General features: G+C 40.8%; 1 protein-coding gene across 2 annotated transcripts in view; it reads right to left on the reverse strand.

Annotated features, from left to right (window-relative positions):
• Window positions 1-2,490: 2,490 nt before the first annotated feature.
• Window positions 2,491-21,475, reverse strand: part of LOC143739997 (serine/threonine-protein kinase STK11) — a 28,985-nt gene continuing 10,000 nt past the window's right edge. Inside the window, exons 3-8 of one of the 2 annotated variants that reach the window (XM_077232012.1) lie at window positions 18,965-19,048; window positions 16,131-16,220; window positions 12,356-12,488; window positions 7,883-8,019; window positions 3,647-3,774; window positions 2,491-2,596 (exon numbers count right to left, since the gene is read on the reverse strand). In XM_077232012.1, coding sequence (XP_077088127.1) covers window positions 2,535-2,596; window positions 3,647-3,774; window positions 7,883-8,019; window positions 12,356-12,488; window positions 16,131-16,220; window positions 18,965-19,048 — 634 coding nt within the window. In that variant the 3' untranslated portion in view covers window positions 2,491-2,534. Of the gene's footprint in view, window positions 2,597-3,646; window positions 3,775-7,882; window positions 8,041-12,355; window positions 12,489-16,130; window positions 16,221-18,964; window positions 19,049-21,475 lie in introns of both variants that reach the window. The other variant, XM_077232011.1, reaches the window with a different exon arrangement.

Raw genomic sequence — 21,475 nt, forward strand, 5'->3', positions numbered from 1 at the left:
GACATTTTTTAATATAGGGCTGCAACAACTAATCGATAAAATCGATTATAATCGATTATGAAAATCGTTGTCAACGAATGTCATTATCGATTAGTTGGTCTGCTTACGTCACGGGGAGCGTTTACTGGTACGCACACACACGCAAGGTCTCTCTCCCTCAGGCGCTCTGCCGAGCGCGCGCGCTACACGGTTTGGAGCAGTCTCTTCTGTCTCGCATGCGCGCTCTAGATTTCGGGAGTTTGAACTAATTCGCGGGCATCAGGGAGCCGCAATCAATATGCGGGAGACTCCCGGGACTTCCGGGATCTTGGGATGTCTGTATTTTGTCTCGAGCATCAGGTTGCGCAATCAGTTCGCTCGCAACGTAAGTGATGGATTAAAATAGCGCTACCGCAGAAATAGGTTAAATTAAAACGGTCTTTACAAAGCGAAGCACTAAATATAAAGGCAGTTAATAACAGCAGCAGTAAAATATTGTTTTTTAGTCACTGTACTCAGTGGTTTTCAGCGAATGCTTGTGCACTAATGCATAATTTCTCCTGTCCTTTACTCAAGCCTGTTAGCTTGCTGGGTAACGTTACCTCCATTCCGTTCTCTTTTTATAGCATTTGTCTACTAAGTTTTAATTGTTTTTCAAACGCGATCTACTGCGGCTCTACGTTCACACAATTGTTTTCAGTCTTTCTATATTTATTTAATCAATTTATCCTTATATTATTCTTTTATATATTATATATAATATATATTATATTCTTTATCCTTATATTCCTTATATATAATTAATTTTAAATAAAAATTAAATGAATTATATATTTTAGATGTTTTTAGTTTGTTTTTAGTTCAGATATTCACATCTGAACAACATGTCTGTGTAAATTTGTTTTAACAAAAATTGTGTTAAAACATAATATGTTGGATATCATTTTTTTAACAATAATCATGTTTGTCAACTTGCCATCAGCAATTATCATTAAAAACAATGCAAATATTGATATTAGTAAAACTCAATGTGTGGCTTTTGCACTTTTTAAAGTACACTTTTACACATAAATACCCTGATTTACGGTTTTATTTAGTTATAATAAAAAAAAAAATCTAATTTAATTTCTATCCGATTAATCGACTAATCAAAAAAATAATCGTCCGATTAATCGATTATCAAAATAATCGTTAGTTGCAGCCCTATTTTAATATAACTCCGATTGTATTCGTCTGAAAGAAGAAAGTCATATACACCTAGGATGGCTTCAGGATGAGTTAATCATGGGGTAATTTTCATTTTTGGGTGAACTATTCCTTTAAGTGTCACATGATCTGGCGTTCCTCAGGTGAGATCAATCATCATTACTGCACATCCTCAAGAGCTCTTCCGTATCCATGGAAACCGCATCAGTTTCCTCATCCTCAAATCCAGGCCATGTTTATTTCTAACTCATCTCTCCCACTCTCTCTATTCTCCTCTTCCTCCCACTCTCAAATCTCTGTGTTCGACAGGGTTTGAAATTAACACACGCCAAATGTGTGTATAAATCAGCTTTGGCGGGAAATGGTCAAATCAAGAGCCAATTTGCGCGGGTTTTATATGTTTACTCACTTTTCTGGGGAAGTTTGTGTGAGAAAAATCTGCGTAAATACGCGCGAGTCATTATGATATATTAAATACAGCATATTGTGCAGAATCTGCTAATATCTGGCTTACTTGAACACACACGTCACGCAACAACAAATAACGGCGCGCTTGTTATTTACATTGAAGCAATAGCAAAGATTAATCAGCATTTGGTTAACAGAAAAGACAGTATTATTTGCCAACATCCTACATGTTTTTTTTACTGTATTGATCAGTCCACATAAAACATTTTAGATGAAAAAGAGGATGAAAGAGGAAAGGAGGAGGTACTGGATTTCATACATTCATTTCTTAAACAAACAAAATCATAATTTTATAATATAAACTTTGACAGTTAATCTGGTTTATATCTATCTTTTTTTGGAGGGTTAATGCTAGTAGAAGTTCTGAAAGGCCGGAAACTCAAATTTAGTGAACAAATTGGCCGGTGAGTGAAAAAGTTAATTTCAAACACTTGCTTATATTAGAACAAGGGGTGAAAATAAAAGAAAGATGAAAAAATAAAGAGGCGGGGTCTGCTTGAGTTAGTTAGTAGTGTGTTAAACTAGCAGTAATGGTAAGTGGTGGGACATTTCCCAAACACACTCGAAGCGCTCGACCAATCACAACACACTGATCCAGCCGACCAATCAGAGCACAGTGGAGGAGGGGCTTTACGAGGAGGAGGGGCTTCATAGAGACAGGAAGTAAACAGAGCGTTACTGACAGACTGGGAAGAGAGGAGCCGCAACAATGGAGAATATGAGGAAAATAATCAACATTCAAGCAGGAAAACCTGTTCTAGTAGAGCCTGAAAACAACATTAAGACTGGTGTAATAGATCCTCTAAGACAGGGAGAGCCAAAACTGCATGATTTCATATTCATCTCATCAGCAGATGTGTGCGAGTATGAGGATGAAGGACTCACTTGTGTTGTCTGATACGCTGTATTGAAAACCTCTTTACAGGATCATATTCCAGCATTCCTGCAGATAAAAACACCTCAGATGAAGAAACAGAACATCAGCAGAGCTTCACACTCTAACTACTATTAATTGCCAGTATGTTTGTGTGAGAGAGAGAGGTTGTGTGTGTGTGAGGTGAGAGTGTGTGTGTGGACGTTTCATCAGCATTTGCTCAAACACAACCATCAGTGCTGAACATTAGTGTCACAATGTCGCCATCTAAAGGTCAAACCTGTGAGTTGCAGCACAGCTGCGGTTTACAGGCAATAATGTTATAAAAATGTTCAGTTTCTTGCAAAGACCGAAGTTTCACTTCATCAGTGTATCATCAGGAGCTGCGGGTATTATATGGGTCGCCTGTATGTGTTTTTTTTTACTCTTAAAAGTCCCCCTGTGTTGAAAATCCAGCTTTTAATGTTGTTTATGTGTCTATGTGGTGTTTTTAATATGCTTTAAGACAAACCATGTGTAAATTCATAAGTCGACAGCATTGCTGAGTATTTTCTCCTTAAAACTGCAGTGAACCAAAGACAGTCTCAAAAACACGCTTTGAAATCGCTGGTGTTTCTGACGTCACAAACTACCTTGTAACCAATCAGATCAACGTGTGATCGTCAACGAGTGGATCTCTGAGTGAGTGAGTGAGTGGAGGCGGAGCTCATTTGCATATTCATAGAACCGCGCATACTAAATGAGGCAAGGGTGTCGAGTTACATTCAAGATATTTTAAGGCATTTTTTCAAGGAAAAACATTTAAATATTTAATTTTGGTGATTTTTAATGGATACAGGGTGAACTATCCCTTTAAATGTGGTTTTAAAATCCCAATAATTGTTAAATAATTTAAAAACCCCTTTCAATTATTGAAAAAGGACTGTATCAAGATTTCCGCGTTTAATTATGTTTGAGAACTGTGAGTGATTGGTTGTATGATTTTCTTGGTGTCATGTTTTAATGTTATTTTATGTTTCTATGTATTTTAGAGTTATTTACTATTTATGGACAGCACTTTGGTCCATTCTAATGGTTTTGAAAGTGCTTTATAAACAAAAGTGTAGTTTGACCTCTCACCTCTCAACAGGTCTGAGAGCAGCGGGCCACAATCCTCAGGAATACTGTAGTCGCCCTTCCCGATGTTCTCGAATAGCTTATAGATGTTGTCCCCTTCGAACGGGTACAGGCTCGTCGTTAGGTTGTATCTGCGAGCGGGAAACGGAGGTTTTGTGGGTTACAAGCTTTAATGACATCAGAACACATTCAAATGCAAAAGAGCAATAATAAACACTCCATTATTTACTCCACAGGGGAAACGTATATATGAGAACTTATAAAGTACCTTTTGTGAGGTTAATTGTTAATCAGTGGAATGTGCTTTTGCTGGAACCATACGTTGAAGTTATTTCCAATTTTTTTTTAAATAATCATATTTAACAGAATTTGTGGAAAAACTACATTACCCATAATGCCGCACAGAAAATTTCACCAATCAGTGTTGCGGCAAGGCCAAAAAAAGCTCTTTAGCTCCGCCCACTTTTTAGTGTTGCGTAATCGAGTCGTTCTCAGTTTGCAAGAATATTTGTGTGTGTGTTTAAAGAATAGCAAGAATGACTCGATTATGTCATTAAAACCATATATTGTTAATGTTTTGCAATATACATTAATTTAAAGAGAAGCGTTTACTTTTTTCATTGGATTTTAACTCGGTTCTTCGTTGCTAGGAAACTTTGTTTTGTTTACCGTTGCAAAACGCGCGTTTGTTTGTCGTGCGTCTCGCGTGGCTTTTGAGTTACATGCTAATTATATTGGCATCACAAGAATAAACAGAAAATTAATGATTAAAGGATGCAAACAATTCAATTTACCTGTTTCTACAACAATGCTACATTTTACTACAATGCTACATGTCAATCATTTGTTAATAATGAGCTCATTGAAGTAATGAAGACTTGTTTGTTTCTGCATTAAATCATTACATTGTTTAAATGAATACATTTTTAGCTAACTGTGATTTTGTATATGAGCAAATTAAAGCAGCTCTAAAACAAAGGATTTTTAACTTTTAACTTATTGCTGTTCGCAATGCTAGGCTACACTAAACCTGTTAAGTTCCCAGTCTTGTACCTTTCTATCAGGTTTTAAAATCCTTTTTTGATTCAAATCAATGTATAATGTTATGATGCATCTCGTAGCTGGTTGGTTTCCATGATTAAACGCCAGTTATGTTCATATCAGGGTTCGTACAGAAACTGTAAAAACAAATTCCAGGATTTTTTTTAAGCACAATTTTTTTGGTTTTCAAAGACTATAGAGATCACACTTATCAACAATGTCTTTAGGATTTTTTAGACTCAAATTACAAATAAAAGGTATCCAAAATACAACTTAAAAACATTTTATAATATATTTATATATTAAATACAAAGTCTATAATGGCTATTACTGTTCAATTAATAATATTTTATATTATAATGTTGGTGTACATGGTATTGAGGAAAGGTGTGATGGGGTTTATCACACGGACTTTAGAGTTAAATTTGCCAGAAAAGATTGTGTTTAAAAAAAACATTTTTTAATATATCTTGTATTTAAATAACTCAAACACTTTTCGTAAATATGAATATTTTCAAGGGTTTTCCAGGACTTAAATTTCAAAAAGTCAAATTCAAGTACTCTAAAGTCCCTGTAAAGGCAATTAAAAAAAAATTCTAAACACATTATAAATGTTAGAAATGTATTGCTAAAACACATTACAAAGACTGTGAACTGTGAAGTACTGAATTGTGGAGTTAGACTGTTAAACAGTTTTTCACCATTGATATTTTACGGATTTTTTGGGCGGGGCTAAAAGGGTACTCTATGACGCATTGGAGCCCCTGAGCTCCTGGCCCCACCCCTACCTGATGACGCACTAGAGCCAATGAGCTCCTGGCCCCGCCCCTACCTGATGACGCACTGGAGCCCCTGAGCTCCTGGCCCCGCCCCTACCTGATGACGCACTAGAGCCAATGAGCTCCTGGCCCCGCCCCTACCTGATGACGCACTGGAGCCCCTGAGCTCCTGGCCCCACCCCTACCTGATGACGCACTAGAGCCAATGAGCTCCTGGCCCCGCCCCTACCTGATGACGCACTGGAGCCCCTGAGCTCCTGGCCCCGCCCCTACCTGATGACACACTGGAGCCCCTGAGCTCCTGGCTCCGCCCCTACCTGATGACGCACTGGAGCCCCTGAGCTCCTGGCCCCGCCCCTACCTGATGACGCACTGGAGTGCCTGAGCTCCTGGCCCCGCCCCTACCTGATGACGCACTGGAGCCCCTGAGCTCCTGGCTCCGCCCCTACCTGATGACGCACTGGAGCCCCTGAGCTCCTGGCCCCGCCCCTACCTGATGACGCACTGGAGTGCCTGAGCTCCTGGCCCCGCCCCTACCTGATGATGCACTGGAGTGCCTGAGCTCCTGGCCCCGCCCCTACCTGATGACGCACTGGAGTGCCTGAGCTCCTGGCCCCGCCCCTACCTGATGATGCACTGGAGTGCCTGAGCTCCTGGCCCCGCCCCTACCTGATGACGCACTGGAGTGCCTGAGCTCCTGGCCCCGCCCCTACCTGATGACGCACTGGAGTGCCTGAGCTCCTGGACCCGCCTCTACCTGATGACGCACTGGAGCCCCTGAGCTCCTGGCCCCGCCCCTACCTGATGACGCACTGGAGCCCCTGAGCTCCTGGCTCCGCCCCTACCTGATGACGCACTGGAGCCCCTGAGCTCCTGCCCCCGCCCCTACCTGATGACGCACTGGAGCGCCTGAGCTCCTGGCCCCGCCCCTACCTGATGACGCACTGGAGTGCCTGAGCTTCTGGCCCCGCCCCTACCTGATGACGCACTGGAGTGCCTGAGCTCCTGGCCCCGCCCCTACCTGATGACGCACAGGAGTGCCTGAGCTCCTGGACCCGCCTCTACCTGATGATGCACTGGAGTGCCTGAGCTCCTGGCCCCGCCCCTACCTGATGACGCACTGGAGTGCCTGAGCTCCTGGCCCCGCCCCTACCTGATGATGCACTGGAGTGCCTGAGCTCCTGGCCCCGCCCCTACCTGATGACGCACTGGAGTGCCTGAGCTCCTGGCCCCGCCCCTACCTGATGACGCACTGGAGCCCCTGAGCTCCTGGCCCAGCCCCTACCTGATGACGCACTGGAGTGCCTGAGCTCCTGGCCCCGCCCCTACCTGATGACGCACTGGAGTGCCTGAGCTCCTGGCCCCGCCCCTACCTGATGATGCACTGGAGTGCCTAAGCTCCTGGCCCCGCCCCTACCTGATGATGCACTGGAGTGCCTAAGCTCCTGGCCCCGCCCCTACCTGATGACGCACTGGAGTGCCTGAGCTCCTGGCCCCGCCCCTACCTGATGATGCACTGGAGTGCCTAAGCTCCTGGCCCCGCCCCTACCTGATGATGCACTGGAGTGCCTGAGGCTGGCCGCTCCACTAACAATATAAATAGAGCACGTTCGCATCAGTTTGCCGCTCAATCGCAAGTTACTGTCAGTATTATTAGTTACTACAGCTTAGTTTGCTAGTTAGCTATGTCTTCGTCACGGAAATGCGTACTACCTGGATGCGATCACGTACAAAACAGATCGGTGTCCTTATTTAAATTTCCTAAATACGATCACATCAAGAAGAGGTGGAATAATTTTGTGAAGAGCCACCTTGATGGAGAGCTGAGGATCACCACCAAAACCCGCCTCTGTAGTGATCATTTTACACGGGATAGTTTTATAACTTTCGTCGGAGACAACTGGGATTCACTGATAATCCGCTGTTACTGGTGAATGGTGCCGAACGACTATCTCCCACCTCGGCCTTCATCCTGTCGCGCCGACAACTGGTGACATCATAGGCAGTGCGTGCCCACCAATGAGTGTAAGTTGCCTTGTGTGCTTATGTTATAATTAACCTGATAAGCTGCTAGGAGCATCCATTCCAGCTGTAGCGGGTGACAGTTGATTGTGGCGACAGCAGCTTTACCACGAGTGGGCGTGGTTTCAGCGCAGCCAGCAGACACACACCCACCGTTTGAAAGCAGAGACTACTGCTCATTTTTTCAAGATTTTGATAGCTTATTTTATGTACTTGCCGGCTTTTTTTATCATTCAAATTTGGCTGGGTGTCTAATAACACATTTTTCTGTGATATGACAAACTCAGAACACATACTTCATTTTGACTTTACAGGGACTTTAAGCACCTTGTATGTACCCTGTAATAACCAGAGCGTGTGTGTGTGTATGTGTGTGTGTGTGTGTCTGTGTACTCACAGTGTGACCCCGGCAGACCAGATGTCCACCTTAAACCCTGAAAACGTGTCCAGGCCGTTGGCGATCTCCGGCGGCTGAAAGGCTGGCGACCCCTGACTCGTGCGGCACGTGTCGTCCTCCGCGAACGGGTGGAGCGCCTGGAGGTCAGAGGTCAACATCTGTCACAGAAGCCATTTTACTCAGACATATACGTCACAATATGGAAGAAAAGACGAGCGCAACTTCTGTTCCACGCGACTTTAAAGATGAACTGAAAAAAACAACGTTGATAACGTGTGGTTTATGACAATTAAAAGTAAATTACATTAAAAAAAATTAACTAAAAAATATCAAAATAGCTTTTTAAGCAGCACAAAAATTGCGTTTGTTACGCTGGCAATCTCGATGACGTCACTGGCATGGTAGGACCTGCGAAGGTATATAGGCAACAGCTGCAGGTCCTATATACACACACGAAAATGAGTCATTTTAATGGCATTGGTTACGCATTGGAGCCTGTGAGGGACAGGCCAGTAGTATCTGACTACCAGCACATGACCAGTTTCAGGCTCCAGCACAGGATGTTTGGGGGAAGTGACAGGTGCGGGTGTGGGCGCGGGCGCTGCCGGAGCATGGACACTGCACCGGAGTCGATCTGTTGCAGAGAGGTCAACCTGGAACATTTATTGATTGTCGAAAATGCATCTTCATGCACCGTTCATTCGCACGCTGTGCGGTGAGAGAGACGTGTTGGAGGTGGCTATGCTATCTCTAAGGGATGTCCGAGCTGAGAGGCTGGAGCGCCCCATAAGTAGCTGGTATGTAACACTGTATTTTACGAATTGGCGACTGGGCTAGGCTAGGCTAACTTGTTATATCCTTTTCTCCGACTGTTTAGGTTAACAGCATACCGGCAGTTCACTCTTTGGGCGAGGGGGCATTTGGGAAGAGGAATAGGATACGGATCCCATCCTGTGCAGTGAACTAACGTTAACGTTACATCTTTTCCCCTCAGCCGAATATCAAGGATTCTAGTATGCGTTGGACTTGTAGCTAAATAAAACATTTGATGTCAGACGCTTCATGTACTCATTGACGTTTTCAACACATCCGTCTCTTACCTAGGATTAAACACTAGAAATCACGACTAGAATAATTTTAAATGACAAGGCAGGGGGTAGAGAGAAGCTAGCTCTGCTAGTGTTGGTTGGCAACGGAGTAACGTTCAGGCTGATTTATACTTCTGGACAAACGCCGGAGCCTCTACGCCGTAGACTACGCATTGCTTTTAATTTATACTTCTGCGTTGTTGTCCGCGTTGACGAACCGGTTGACGAACCGGCATGTGAAACCAGAGGGAGCGGTTTGAGCAGACCAATCACAGCGCTTGCGTCCGCGTAGAATTGACGCGTTGTTACATTTTGGAGAGGTGCACGTCAGGGTACGCCGAAGGGTACGCGCGCTACTCACAGCTACGTAGCTACGGCGTAAGTTCGACGCAGAAGCATAAATTGGGCTTTAGCCTACCATCGCCAGTGACGTAGCTGAATGTTGAAATCCAATATGGCGGCGCCCATGTAACAACAACAACATTTTCAACGTATCATTTTATCCCTTTTAACAAATTCTGCCATTTTAATAATTGTACCAATGAGAATAAATAAAATACATCTGTTATATCACCCTTTTTCAAAATTCAGTTCATTTCATCTTTAAGGCTGTCATCTTTAACGCACCGTGTCCTAACTACACACGCGACACGCGACGCGCGATAAAAGTATCTTTTCCATGTTAATCAGAGTTTTTGTCCTAATCAGCGCGACACGCGACATCTATTTTAGTCACGGCTGGAACAACAAACAAGTGTGGCAATGATAATCTCAGGGACTGTTTATGTGCTTTATTTATGTTAAAAGCGTGTAATGTGACTGAATATCATTAGTGCTCCAGCTTTGGAGCTGTAAAAGCAACAATGGATAATTCACATCAAACATTAAACATTGAAACAAGAATGTTCAAACATGTGAGCAAACAAGTGTATTCTGTGACAAAGATTGTTTTAGTAACTCAGTAGCCCATGTATTTTTAATAATGTTTAAATGGTGTAATATTTGGATTTTATTAAGTATTCATTTTCTTGCGAGTGCCGTCAGGATTACTCTAGTGAGACTCCGCCCACACGCTGTTCTGATTGGCTGTGGGTTTTGATTGATTTTGACGCATCTCGCAGTCAGACTAATTATTTGTCGCTGGAATCTCATCGCAAAAGATTTGTCTTTTACAGACGCTTTTATCTAAAGCGACTTGCATTGCATTTCAAGGTACAAATTTTACATTCTTCTGAGTTCTCACTTTCATTGGGAATCGAACCCATGACCTTGGTGTTGCAAGCACCAGCGCTCTACTGTTTGATCTACAGGAAAGCTCAATGACGTCCACGCTGTGTATTGCAACAGTTCAGATCCGATTTGTGTGTCAACGCTAGGGGTGTGAACCTACACTGGTCTCACGGTTCGGTTCGATTACGATTATCAAGTCAACGATTCAGTTCAATTCGATTGAATTTCAATGCAATTTAAATTTTTACTCCAAAAGTGATGTGTGTGCGCGCGCGCGCGCGCGTGTTCGCCTGTTCGGGAAGTCGCACTGACAGAAACTGACATTCCAGTTTAAGTTTCAAGGGAGTAAAGCCTGTTTATGCCATTTAGTAAATGAAATTTTGTCAATTCAATATTTGTTGTAAAGAAATGTTCATTTAAAAGCAGCGCTCATTCATCAGTGTATAATGTTACCATAGAGATGCGAGCATCAACCGTCGCCGAGCCCGCTGTTGAAGGTAACGATCATCCATTTATAATCATGTGTAACAACACAGAATAATTGTAATTTGACCATCGGGTTCGGATACTTAAATCAGCTCTATGTGTGCGTGACATGAGCGCGCACAGCGTGTGTCTTCTCCAGGTCGTGCTTACCAGGTTGTTCATTAGAGCCGAAATGTGCCCAGATTAGATGTAGGCTTTTATAGTATTCAGAGCATTTTTAATTACTCGCACTCGCGTCTCGCCTCCTCTGCCATTGTATGCTACCGCAACAAAGCACACACGCGACAAATGACGTCAGAAAAGCGTCAGTATAACCGGTTATGGTCTATTACTGAACCGATACCGAATCGTCCTCGTCTGCATCGCGATTAGGGCTGTCACTTTTGTGAAAAAATCCTGTTCGATTTTTGAGACATATGTGTTCATTGAATCGATTGTAAAATCGATTTTTCCATGTCTAAAGACGTTTCCATTTTCAACACCAAATATTGGCAAATCCACGGACAACTATAACAGGCATTAGGACGAACGTAAAGAGGGCGCTTGAGACGCGCACAAGTCTTATAAATATTTCTGATGATTTATTGGCGTGAAGTTTTTTGCACAATGACAAACAGGGATTGAAATTAACACCCGCCAAATTCGGATAAAAATGAACTTTGGCGGGTTACGCTGTCATATCACGAGTCAATTTGGCGTGTTTCTATGTTTACTCACTTTGCTGGGGAAGTTCGTGTAAGCCAAATCTGCGTGGATTTAGCGCAAATACGCAACTCTTGAGTCCTCATGATATATTAAATACAGCGTATTGCGCAGAATCTGCGCATTTCTGGCTTGCTTGAACACACACGTCACTAAGCAACAAATAACGGCGCCCTTGTTCACTTGCACTGAGGTAATAGCAAATATTAAAAAGCATTTGGTTAACAGAACAGACATTGTTATTTTCCAACATCCAACATGTTCTGTGTACTGTATTAATCTGTCTACCTAAAACACATTTTTGGTTTAAAAAAAGGCAGTTAAAATCGATTCCCTATTTTCGTTTTCGAAACTTGTGTTGGTTGGTCCGATCGATTGTGCAATCGATTTTCGAACGTAAAGTGACAGCCCTAATCGCGATGCATCGTAGAAACGATTAATTTCGACACCCCTAGTCCACGCAGCTCAAAATTAGTGCAGTGTACCTTTTTAGGTACCGAACGAACTGCCTCGATACTATTGAGTATCGAAAAATGACTTCTTGTTCGGTACCAGATTTCGATACCTAAGGGGTTAACTCATCAACCTCAGTGAGCCAATAAGCAGTAAAAACAATATTTTTTTTGTTCCTTTGTGCACCTGCTAAGGAGGAGCATAGGTCAAGCTAAAAAAAAAAAACCCCAAAGTTTTTTTGAGGTAATGTGTTATGTAATCTTGTTAAAATGGATTTCATAAAATTAGTGTCGAAAAAAGTATCGTTCAGGAACCGGTATCGAAATCAAGGTATCGGTATCGAAATTTTTTGAACGATACCTAGCACTACTCAAAATATCTGCATTGATTTCTATGCCGTTTTTTAATAGGATTTTAAACCATATATGGATGTAGCTTGAAATGGATTTGTAATGTGATTTTTTGCTGTTCACATTAGCTAATTCTGATCGGATATGCACAAAAATCGGCTCACCTCCGCTACACCCAAGTCCGAGATCTTCAACGCCCCGTCTGTAGTGAGCAGCAAATTCCCTGGTTTAATATCTTTGTGTACAATTCCCTGGCTGTGCAAGTATTCAAGGCCATCCAGAAGCTGGCAGAAGTACCTGAAAGAGATTTTTATTTTATTTTTATGACCTGAAAGATCAGCTTATTAATGCATTTACAATCTCCAACTTTACACCGGTCAAACGTTAAGAATATTTAAAGTCCCCTGTGGAGAATATTAAGTTTTTAATGTTGTTTATATGCTTTAGGACAAACCGTGTGCAAATTCATAAGTCGACAGCATTGCGCTGCAAAAATGCTTTACTAACTCAGTATTTTTGTCTTGTTTCCAGTCCAAATATCAAACATTTCTTAAATCAAGACCCATTTACTAAAGTAGAAAAATGACATAAGATTAAGTCTTGTTTTCTGGGGATATAAATCAAAATTAAGTGAGTTTTTGCTTAAAACAAGCAAAATTATCAGCCAATAAGGTAAGAAAAATAATCTTGTTTCTGTTTGACTTAACATTATTTTTCTGACCCCATTGGCTTGTTTTAAGCAAAAAACTCACTTCATTTTGATTAATTCCCCCGGAAAACAGGATATAATATCTCATGTCATTTTACTCATCTAGTAAATGCATCTTGATTTAAGAATTTTTTGATATTTGGACTGGAAACAAGACAAAAATCCTTAGTTAGAAAAGCGTTTTTTTATGCAGTGTGTTGAGTATTTTCTCCTTAAAACTGAACCAAAGAGTCTGATAAACACGTCTCTATAAACTTCTGTGGATGTAGGATTAAACTATCACTTCTGAAGTTAGTTAACCTCAGTTAAAATAGTCTTAGGCTAAAAACTAACATTTCAACGATTCAAATTGACAACACTGTCTATATAAAGACGATCTACGGTCACAAATGGAATAGGACGTGTGTCTATATATGACGTCTGTGGGAAATGAAAACAAATATCCAAAAAGCTCATTAAAATATACCGTAACAGATCATCGAAACTAAGTCCATTAAAGTGACAGATGATGTGTTATCAGAGCAGTGTGTGTTATCAGAGCAGTGTGTGTTATCAGAGCAGTGTGTGTTATCAGAGCAGTGTGTGTTATCAGAGAAGTGTGTGTTATCAGAGCAGTGTGTGTTATCAGAGAAGTGTGTGTTATCAGAGAAGTGTGTGTTATCAGAGAAGTGTGTGTTATCAGAGAAGTGTGTGTTATCAGAGCAGTGTGTGTTATCAGAGCAGTGTGTGTTATCAGAGCAGTGTGTGTTATCAGAGAAGTGTGTGTTATCAGAGCAGTGTGTGTTATCAGAGCAGTGTGTGTTATCAGAGCAGTGTGTGTTATCAGAGCAGTGTGTGTTATCAGAGCAGTGTGTGTTATCAGAGCAGTGTGTGTTATCAGAGCAGTGTGTGTTATCAGAGCAGTGTGTGTTATCAGAGCAGTGTGTGTTATCAGAGCAGTGTGTGTTATCAGAGCAGTGTGTGTTATCAGAGCAGTGTGTGTTATCAGAGCAGTGTGTGTTATCAGAGCAGTGTGTGTTATCAGAGCAGTGTGTGTTATCAGAGCAGTGTGTGTTATCAGAGCAGTGTGTGTTATCAGAGCAGTGTGTGTTATCAGAGCAGTGTGTGTTATCAGAGCAGTGTGTGTTATCAGAGCAGTGTGTGTTATCAGAGCAGTGTGTGTTATCAGAGCAGTGTGTGTTATCAGAGCAGTGTGTGTTATCAGAGCAGTGTGTGTTATCAGAGCAGTGTGTGTTATCAGAGCAGTGTGTGTTATCAGAGCAGTGTGTGTTATCAGAGAAGTGTGTGTTATCAGAGCAGTGTGTGTTATCAGAGCAGTGTGTGTTATCAGAGCAGTGTGTGTTATCAGAGCAGTGTGTGTTATCAGAGCGGTGTGTGTTATCAGAGCGGTGTGTGTTATCAGAGCGGTGTGTGTTATCAGAGCGGTGTGTGTTATCAGAGCGGTGTGTGTTATCAGAGCGGTGTGTGTTATCAGAGCGGTGTGTGTTATCAGAGCGGTGTGTGTTATCAGAGCGGTGTGTGTTAGAGCGGTGTGTGTTAGAGCGGTGTGTGTTATCAGAGCGGTGTGTGTTATCAGAGCGGTGTGTGTTATCAGAGCGGTGTGTGTTATCAGAGCGGTGTGTGTTATCAGAGCGGTGTGTGTTATCAGAGCGGTGTGTGTTATCAGAGCGGTGTGTGTTATCAGAGCGGTGTGTGTTATCAGAGCGGTGTGTGTTATCAGAGCGGTGTGTGTTATCAGAGCAGTGTGTGTTATCAGAGCAGTGTGTGTTATCAGAGCAGTGTGTGTTATCAGAGCAGTGTGTGTTATCAGAGCAGTGTGTGTTATCAGAGCAGTGTGTGTTATCAGAGAAGTGTGTGTTATCAGAGAAGTGTGTGTTATCAGAGAAGTGTGTGTTATCAGAGCAGTGTGTGTTATCAGAGCAGTGTGTGTTATCAGAGCAGTGTGTGTTATCAGAGCAGTGTGTGTTATCAGAGCAGTGTGTGTTATCAGAGCAGTGTGTGTTATCAGAGCAGTGTGTGTTATCAGAGCAGTGTGTGTTATCAGAGCAGTGTGTGTTATCAGAGCAGTGTGTGTTATCAGAGAAGTGTGTGTTATCAGAGCAGTGTGTGTTATCAGAGCGGTGTGTGTTATCAGAGCGGTGTGTGTTATCAGAGCGGTGTGTGTTATCAGAGCGGTGTGTGTTATCAGAGCGGTGTGTGTTATCAGAGCGGTGTGTGTTATCAGAGCGGTGTGTGTTATCAGAGCGGTGTGTGTTATCAGAGCGGTGTGTGTTATCAGAGCAGTGTGTGTTATCAGAGCAGTGTGTGTTATCAGAGAAGTGTGTGTTATCAGAGCAGTGTGTGTTATCAGAGCAGTGTGTGTTATCAGAGCAGTGTGTGTTATCAGAGCAGTGTGTGTTATCAGAGCAGTGTGTGTTATCAGAGCAGTGTGTGTTATCAGAGCAGTGTGTGTTATCAGAGCAGTGTGTGTTATCAGAGCAGTGTGTGTTATCAGAGCAGTGTGTGTTATCAGAGCAGTGTGTGTTATCTGAGCAGTGTGTGTTATCAGAGCAGTGTGTGTTATCAGAGAAGTGTGTGTTATCAGAGAAGTGTGTGTTATCAGAGCAGTGTGTGTTATCAGAGCAGTGTGTGTTATCAGAGCAGTGTGTGTTATCAGAGCGGTGTGTGTTATCAGAGCGGTGTGTGTTATCAGAGCGGTGTGTGTTATCAGAGCGGTGTGTGTTATCAGAGCGGTGTGTGTTATCAGAGCGGTGTGTGTTATCAGAGCGGTGTGTGTTATCAGAGCGGTGTGTGTTATCAGAGCAGTGTGTGTTATCAGAGCAGTGTGTGTTATCAGAGAAGTGTGTGTTATCAGAGCAGTGTGTGTTATCAGAGCAGTGTGTGTTATCAGAGCAGTGTGTGTTATCAGAGCAGTGTGTGTTATCAGAGCAGTGTGTGTTATCAGAGCAGTGTGTGTTATCAGAGCAGTGTGTGTTATCAGAGCAGTGTGTGTTATCAGAGCAGTGTGTGTTATCAGAGCAGTGTGTGTTATCTGAGCAGTGTGTGTTATCAGAGCAGTGTGTGTTATCAGAGAAGTGTGTGTTATCAGAGCAGTGTGTGTTATCAGAGAAGTGTGTGTTATCAGAGAAGTGTGTGTTATCAGAGAAGTGTGTGTTATCAGAGCAGTGTGTGTTATCAGAGAAGTGTGTGTTATCAGAGAAGTGTGTGTTATCTGACGGCTGGCGTCTCACCCGTGAGCTTGAAACACTGGAAATCTTTTCTCTGGAACGCTGTCCAACATTTCCTGCATCCCACACACACAATACTCCATCACCATATACGTGCGCCATACGTCAAGGAGCAAACAACCAGAACCACACATCAACTCAATTCACATTTAGTTGTATATAATTGTTTTTCACACTAAATACTCTGTGAAAAGACCAGTACAGTCAGCAGGGTTCGTACAGAAACTGTAAATAGGGCTGGGGCGGTATGGATTTTTTCTAACCGCGGTTGAAAAGCAAGATTTTCCCGCGGTATGGCGGTAAACCGCTTTAAATAGCAAGCCCCCCCAAACAGACTTTCGCGCACGCACCAGAAGTCGTTTTTGCTAGACAGACTTTGTTAAATATTGTCACCTACATCCGAAAAAAACGAGCACAATTTGAAATAGTCAAATTTTCATCAAGCAGTAATTTGGCATGAACCAATCACTGAATAGATTTCCTTATTTAAGAATATTCTCACATACATTCGCATTGAATTCATCATTTTCAGGAGAATACATTATGATGTTCACATTGGAAATGAAAGATGAACACCTATTGCAACATGTCTTAATTACAAATATTATACTCCATATTTATGTTTACATAATATAGTGTTATTTTTTATTTAATCTATGTCGATTATATGAAGAGTGAACATCATGAGTAAGATAGGATCATAAGATGGGTCAGACACGATTTTGACCACTTTATTAAGTTTTGTTTTGTAGAAAGCCTTTCTTTAAATTAAATTTCGTTTTGTATAAATTCTACCTTAATTTTAATCACCGTTTCATTAACTAATTGCCTGGAATTAATAAATAAGAAGCAAATAGCAGACATATAATCAGGAGGAAGTGGAAGCGCGGGTGCGATCTCTTGCGCGTGAACTGGAGCTCGTCTCATAAATGAACCGAAACTCGGCGTAGGCTGGGCCTAAATGTCTACTTTTAAACAAAATTCAAAATGAAATGATAACATTTTAGTCTACAGTAGCCTAGTCAGGTAAGGTCAGGTTTGCCGATGTGCGTTATAGGCTATTTACTTATTCATATTTATCCCTGTGCGCCGATCGGAGACGGAGTTCACTGCTGATATTCTGGGGATACAACATAGCCAATATACTAGGCACTTTCGCCTTTAAATATCTTTGCTGCATTGGATCTTTCTAGAACAGCCGAGAGCTTTCTAGCCTCGCGACAGCAGCGCCTCGCATTGCTCATACACCTTAAAACAGTCAGCGCCGCGGAGGCGGTTTCGAAAACTGATCAAAAAACCTTGGTGCGGGTGGATGGCGGACAGATGATGAGTTTTGTGATGCGGTTGCGGATGAAATAATAATAGCCCATCCGCGCATCTCTAATGCGAATGGAATGTTATTATGCGTCGTGGAACATCGCGAAAGGTCGGATTTGCTCCATCTTTTGATGATGAGTTTTGTTTAGAAAACCTTGAATCCATGTAAGACACAATATCATTAGACATAATCCATGTCATTAGACACAACGTGTACACATGTGCAGGCCAAGGTTTTTTTGTTTTTTTTTGCGGTGACGAGCTCAGACCCGCGGTTGGAGTCACGTGACCGCGGTATTGCGGTAACCGTCCCAGCCCTAACTGTAAAAATAAATTACAGGACATTAAGCACTACTTTTTTGGTTTTTCAAGGACTACAATCAGAAGTCGTCGTTATCAAACAACGTCTTTAGTATTTAAGGATTTTTTTTTTTTACTCAAATTACAAATATAAGGTATCATAAATACAACTCACAACATATTTAATAATATATATATTTAATACAAAGTTCATTTGCATTTATTTGTAGTTTATATTTGTATTTGTAGTTTATTTAATGGCTATTACTGTTCAATAATTAATATTTTATATTATAAAGTTGGCGTACTTGGTATTGAGAAAAGGCCTGATGGGGTTTATCACACGGAGTGCAGTGTTAAATGGCAACACTTGATCCATTAATACGAAAACTTTATCTTCTATTATATATCTAAACAAAATACACGTCCTGCTGCGTTAGATTAAACTGGGAAGAGTCATAGCACTTGCATATCGTTTAACTACTATTGTTCTGTTTGGATAAAAGCGTCTGCTAAATTAATGATGTAAAATGTAATGTATTTTTTGCTGAAAAGATTGTGTAATTTTTTTTTTTAATTTCATATATTGTATTTAAATAACTCAAGCACTTTTCCAAGTACCTTTTCGAAATATGGATGTTTTCAAAGGTTTTCCAGTCAAACTCAAGTACTTTAAGCACCTTGTACGAACCCTGAGGCAGAGTGCTAAACCATATCCCACAATGCAACACGCTTTACTTTCCATTACATTTCCAGTCTTGACTAGAGATGCACAGATATGAACATTTTGGCCGATACTATAACTCTTTATATTTGAACGCCGATAACCGATATATTGGCTGATAAATCTGAATCCAATTTTTTTATTATAGTTTTTGAGCCTGATTACAAAAACAAAAGGTTCACCATTAAAATCCATGTCCCAAACACACAATTACAAGGATGTTCTCATTATAATTTTATGTAGCCGATATGACAGACTTGCACTTTACTGTATTTTCCTTTTTTTTAAAGTGATTCCAATCATATTTCAAGCAATTAATAACCATCATGTTGAACAGTGCGCATCGGAAGAGTCTCAGTACGCTTGTGTTCACTTCAAACAGCAGAACGTGAGCAAGAAAAAGACACTGGAATTGAAAGCACAGCATTGTGGGTAACAGCATCTCGACACAGTAGATCCGCATCACTCACACACACACACACATTGTAAAGGATATATTTTCTGCTTCTCCTCGTTGTACAGCACATCCACCAGCTGGATGACGTTCTTGTGTTGTAGTCGTCGTAGAAGCTGAATCTCCCTGCAGGAAAACAAAACAAAACACAATATTTAATGCATCATAAACTCTGACAGATTATTCAACATGATGTCCAATCATGATTATGTCACAGACCTAAACACATTTATGACATATGAAAATAATAAAGGCCTAAATGATCACAGATCAGCTTGGTAACACAGTTTCTGGAGGATGTGCCACAACATCCGTGTACAATAATGTAAATAATAGTGACACCAGAATAAACATATTGATGATTCTGATACAGAATTATTTTAGATGAAAATGCTTGCACTCTTTCATTGACTAGACATATTTATAATAATATGTCACTTTATACTGGTTGTAATGGCGATCTGAGCCATTTTTCTTTCTTCGCCATTTCTACAAGGATGTAGCACAAAGGATTTGACGCGTGAATCCATAACCTGTCTTGTAAACTTTACTTTTTCGTTGTATTTTAAGAGAACTCAAGTACACAAAAAAAAGATTATACACTCATTCACGTTCCACTAAAATAAATTCGATCCCTTTCCCGGTAAACAGACGGTCTAGCACAAACCCTTTCTTCTTCCTTCAAATTATTACACGTGCGTAGGACATACAACTAATCAACTCTCACCATACCATAAAAATAACACAAAATATGCATTTATCAAAAAACAATCACTCTTAATATAAGGAAAAATTACAAAATAATTAATGTAGTTATGGCTTTAACACTGGTAACAATCAGACATTATCACAATAACCCAGAAATATTCCCCCATTGCATTATTACATTATATTCAACAGTATATATAGTAGTTTAATGTAGTACTGACACTATTTCTATGAAAACTTGAAATTTTTCTGACAGTAATTTTTATTTTGGGTGAACTATCCCCAATACATAATATTGTTGCATTCTTGTATTGCGATATATTGTTACAGCCTTAATCTTTGTAGTGAAAACAGTTCTTTTAAGAGCGGCTTTCACATCCGAGGAACGATTTATAGTTCCTAGTCGAGTCTCCTTCATTTCTACAGCGCTTTAACAATGTAGAGTTTCACAGCAGCTTTACAGTGATAATAGGAGATTACAGTAACAGAGATTGTACAGCAGATCTAGAATAAAGTTATTGTCCAGATAAAGTTAGTTTTGATTGATTCACTTCCGCTGTAAAGATCATTAGTTATTAGCTTAGCGGCCGCTAACACACACCGTTCTAACAGAAAACTCTTAAGTTGTCTCTACGCAAACTTTAAAAACACGAACCCGCGAGAACGCTGATGGCGTGCACATGCGTATTACGAGTTAATTCTATAGGTATGCGCGTTTGAATTATATGTGCGCAGGCATGTAGTCCTTCCCTACAAAACCAGCCCTCAACAAACTACTTGTCTGGCCTTGTCCTATAACTATTATGTTCACACCAGAGGAACTGGGAACAGGTTTAGTTATAGGAACGTCTTTTAAAGTAAGAGTCTAACCCACACAACAGGAACTACCAGTGCACTGCAAAAACTGAAATCTAAGAAAGAATAAAAAAATAAAAAATCATCTCTAGAAAAAAAAGGGTTAGAAATTGTAACAAAATTGATGTTCTTTGGTCTTGGCGAGTGAATTTGAGCTCATTTTGAGGTAGATTTGACCAGAAATGAGTGACAGCTAAAAAGTGCAAGTGTCTGTGCATGTTCTATTGTTGCGTTCATTTTAATAATTATATCACCCCTAAAAATTCTAATTTCAAGAATCTTAAGAAAGGTCTACACTGCAAAAAAAGTCCCTTCTTAAAACAAGCAAGATGCACTTAAATCTAAGTAAAGTACTAAAGTTATTAATTTATTGGGTTGTTTTAAGAATTTACATATATTTTCAGGTTTTAACATTTAAATAAGCTGAATTTAAGGTTAAATATTCCAGTCTTAATGCAATCTTCACACAATTTTTGGTCTAGTTTTAAGATCCAATAGCATTTATTAGTGACTAGATATTTATGCCTTTTCAAGAATTCTTATCAATTCAGTTTTGCTCACCCCGTTATCAGATGCTTTTGCTGGACTTTAGTGCACTTTACCTAGATTTAAATGCATCACGCTTGTAACTTGTTTAAAGAAGGGCATTTTATGCAGTGTGATGTAAGTGTACGCTGATTGGCTGAATGCATTCAATATGAAACATGAAAGTTTACATAGCCTATACTTTCCACAAACATGGAAAACAGTGGAGCAACACCAAAAGTCCAGGCACTTTTCAACCTTTACACTTAGAGGAAATCTAACGCAAGAGAAACATGATTATATATTTCTGCTCAACTAGTGACATTATGCTTCATCCACACGGCAAACACTATATTGTATACCGTTTACATCCTTTGTTTACCAGTTCTATCTAATAACATTAAACTGTGAAAAACTAGGAATGCACGATATATCGGCCATTATATCAGTATCAGCTGATATATG

Source organism: Siphateles boraxobius, unplaced genomic scaffold, assembly GCF_051911475.1.
Source record: "Siphateles boraxobius isolate OS27281-9 unplaced genomic scaffold, OSU_SipBor_1 161, whole genome shotgun sequence".
Taxonomy (NCBI): domain Eukaryota; kingdom Metazoa; phylum Chordata; class Actinopteri; order Cypriniformes; family Leuciscidae; genus Siphateles; species Siphateles boraxobius.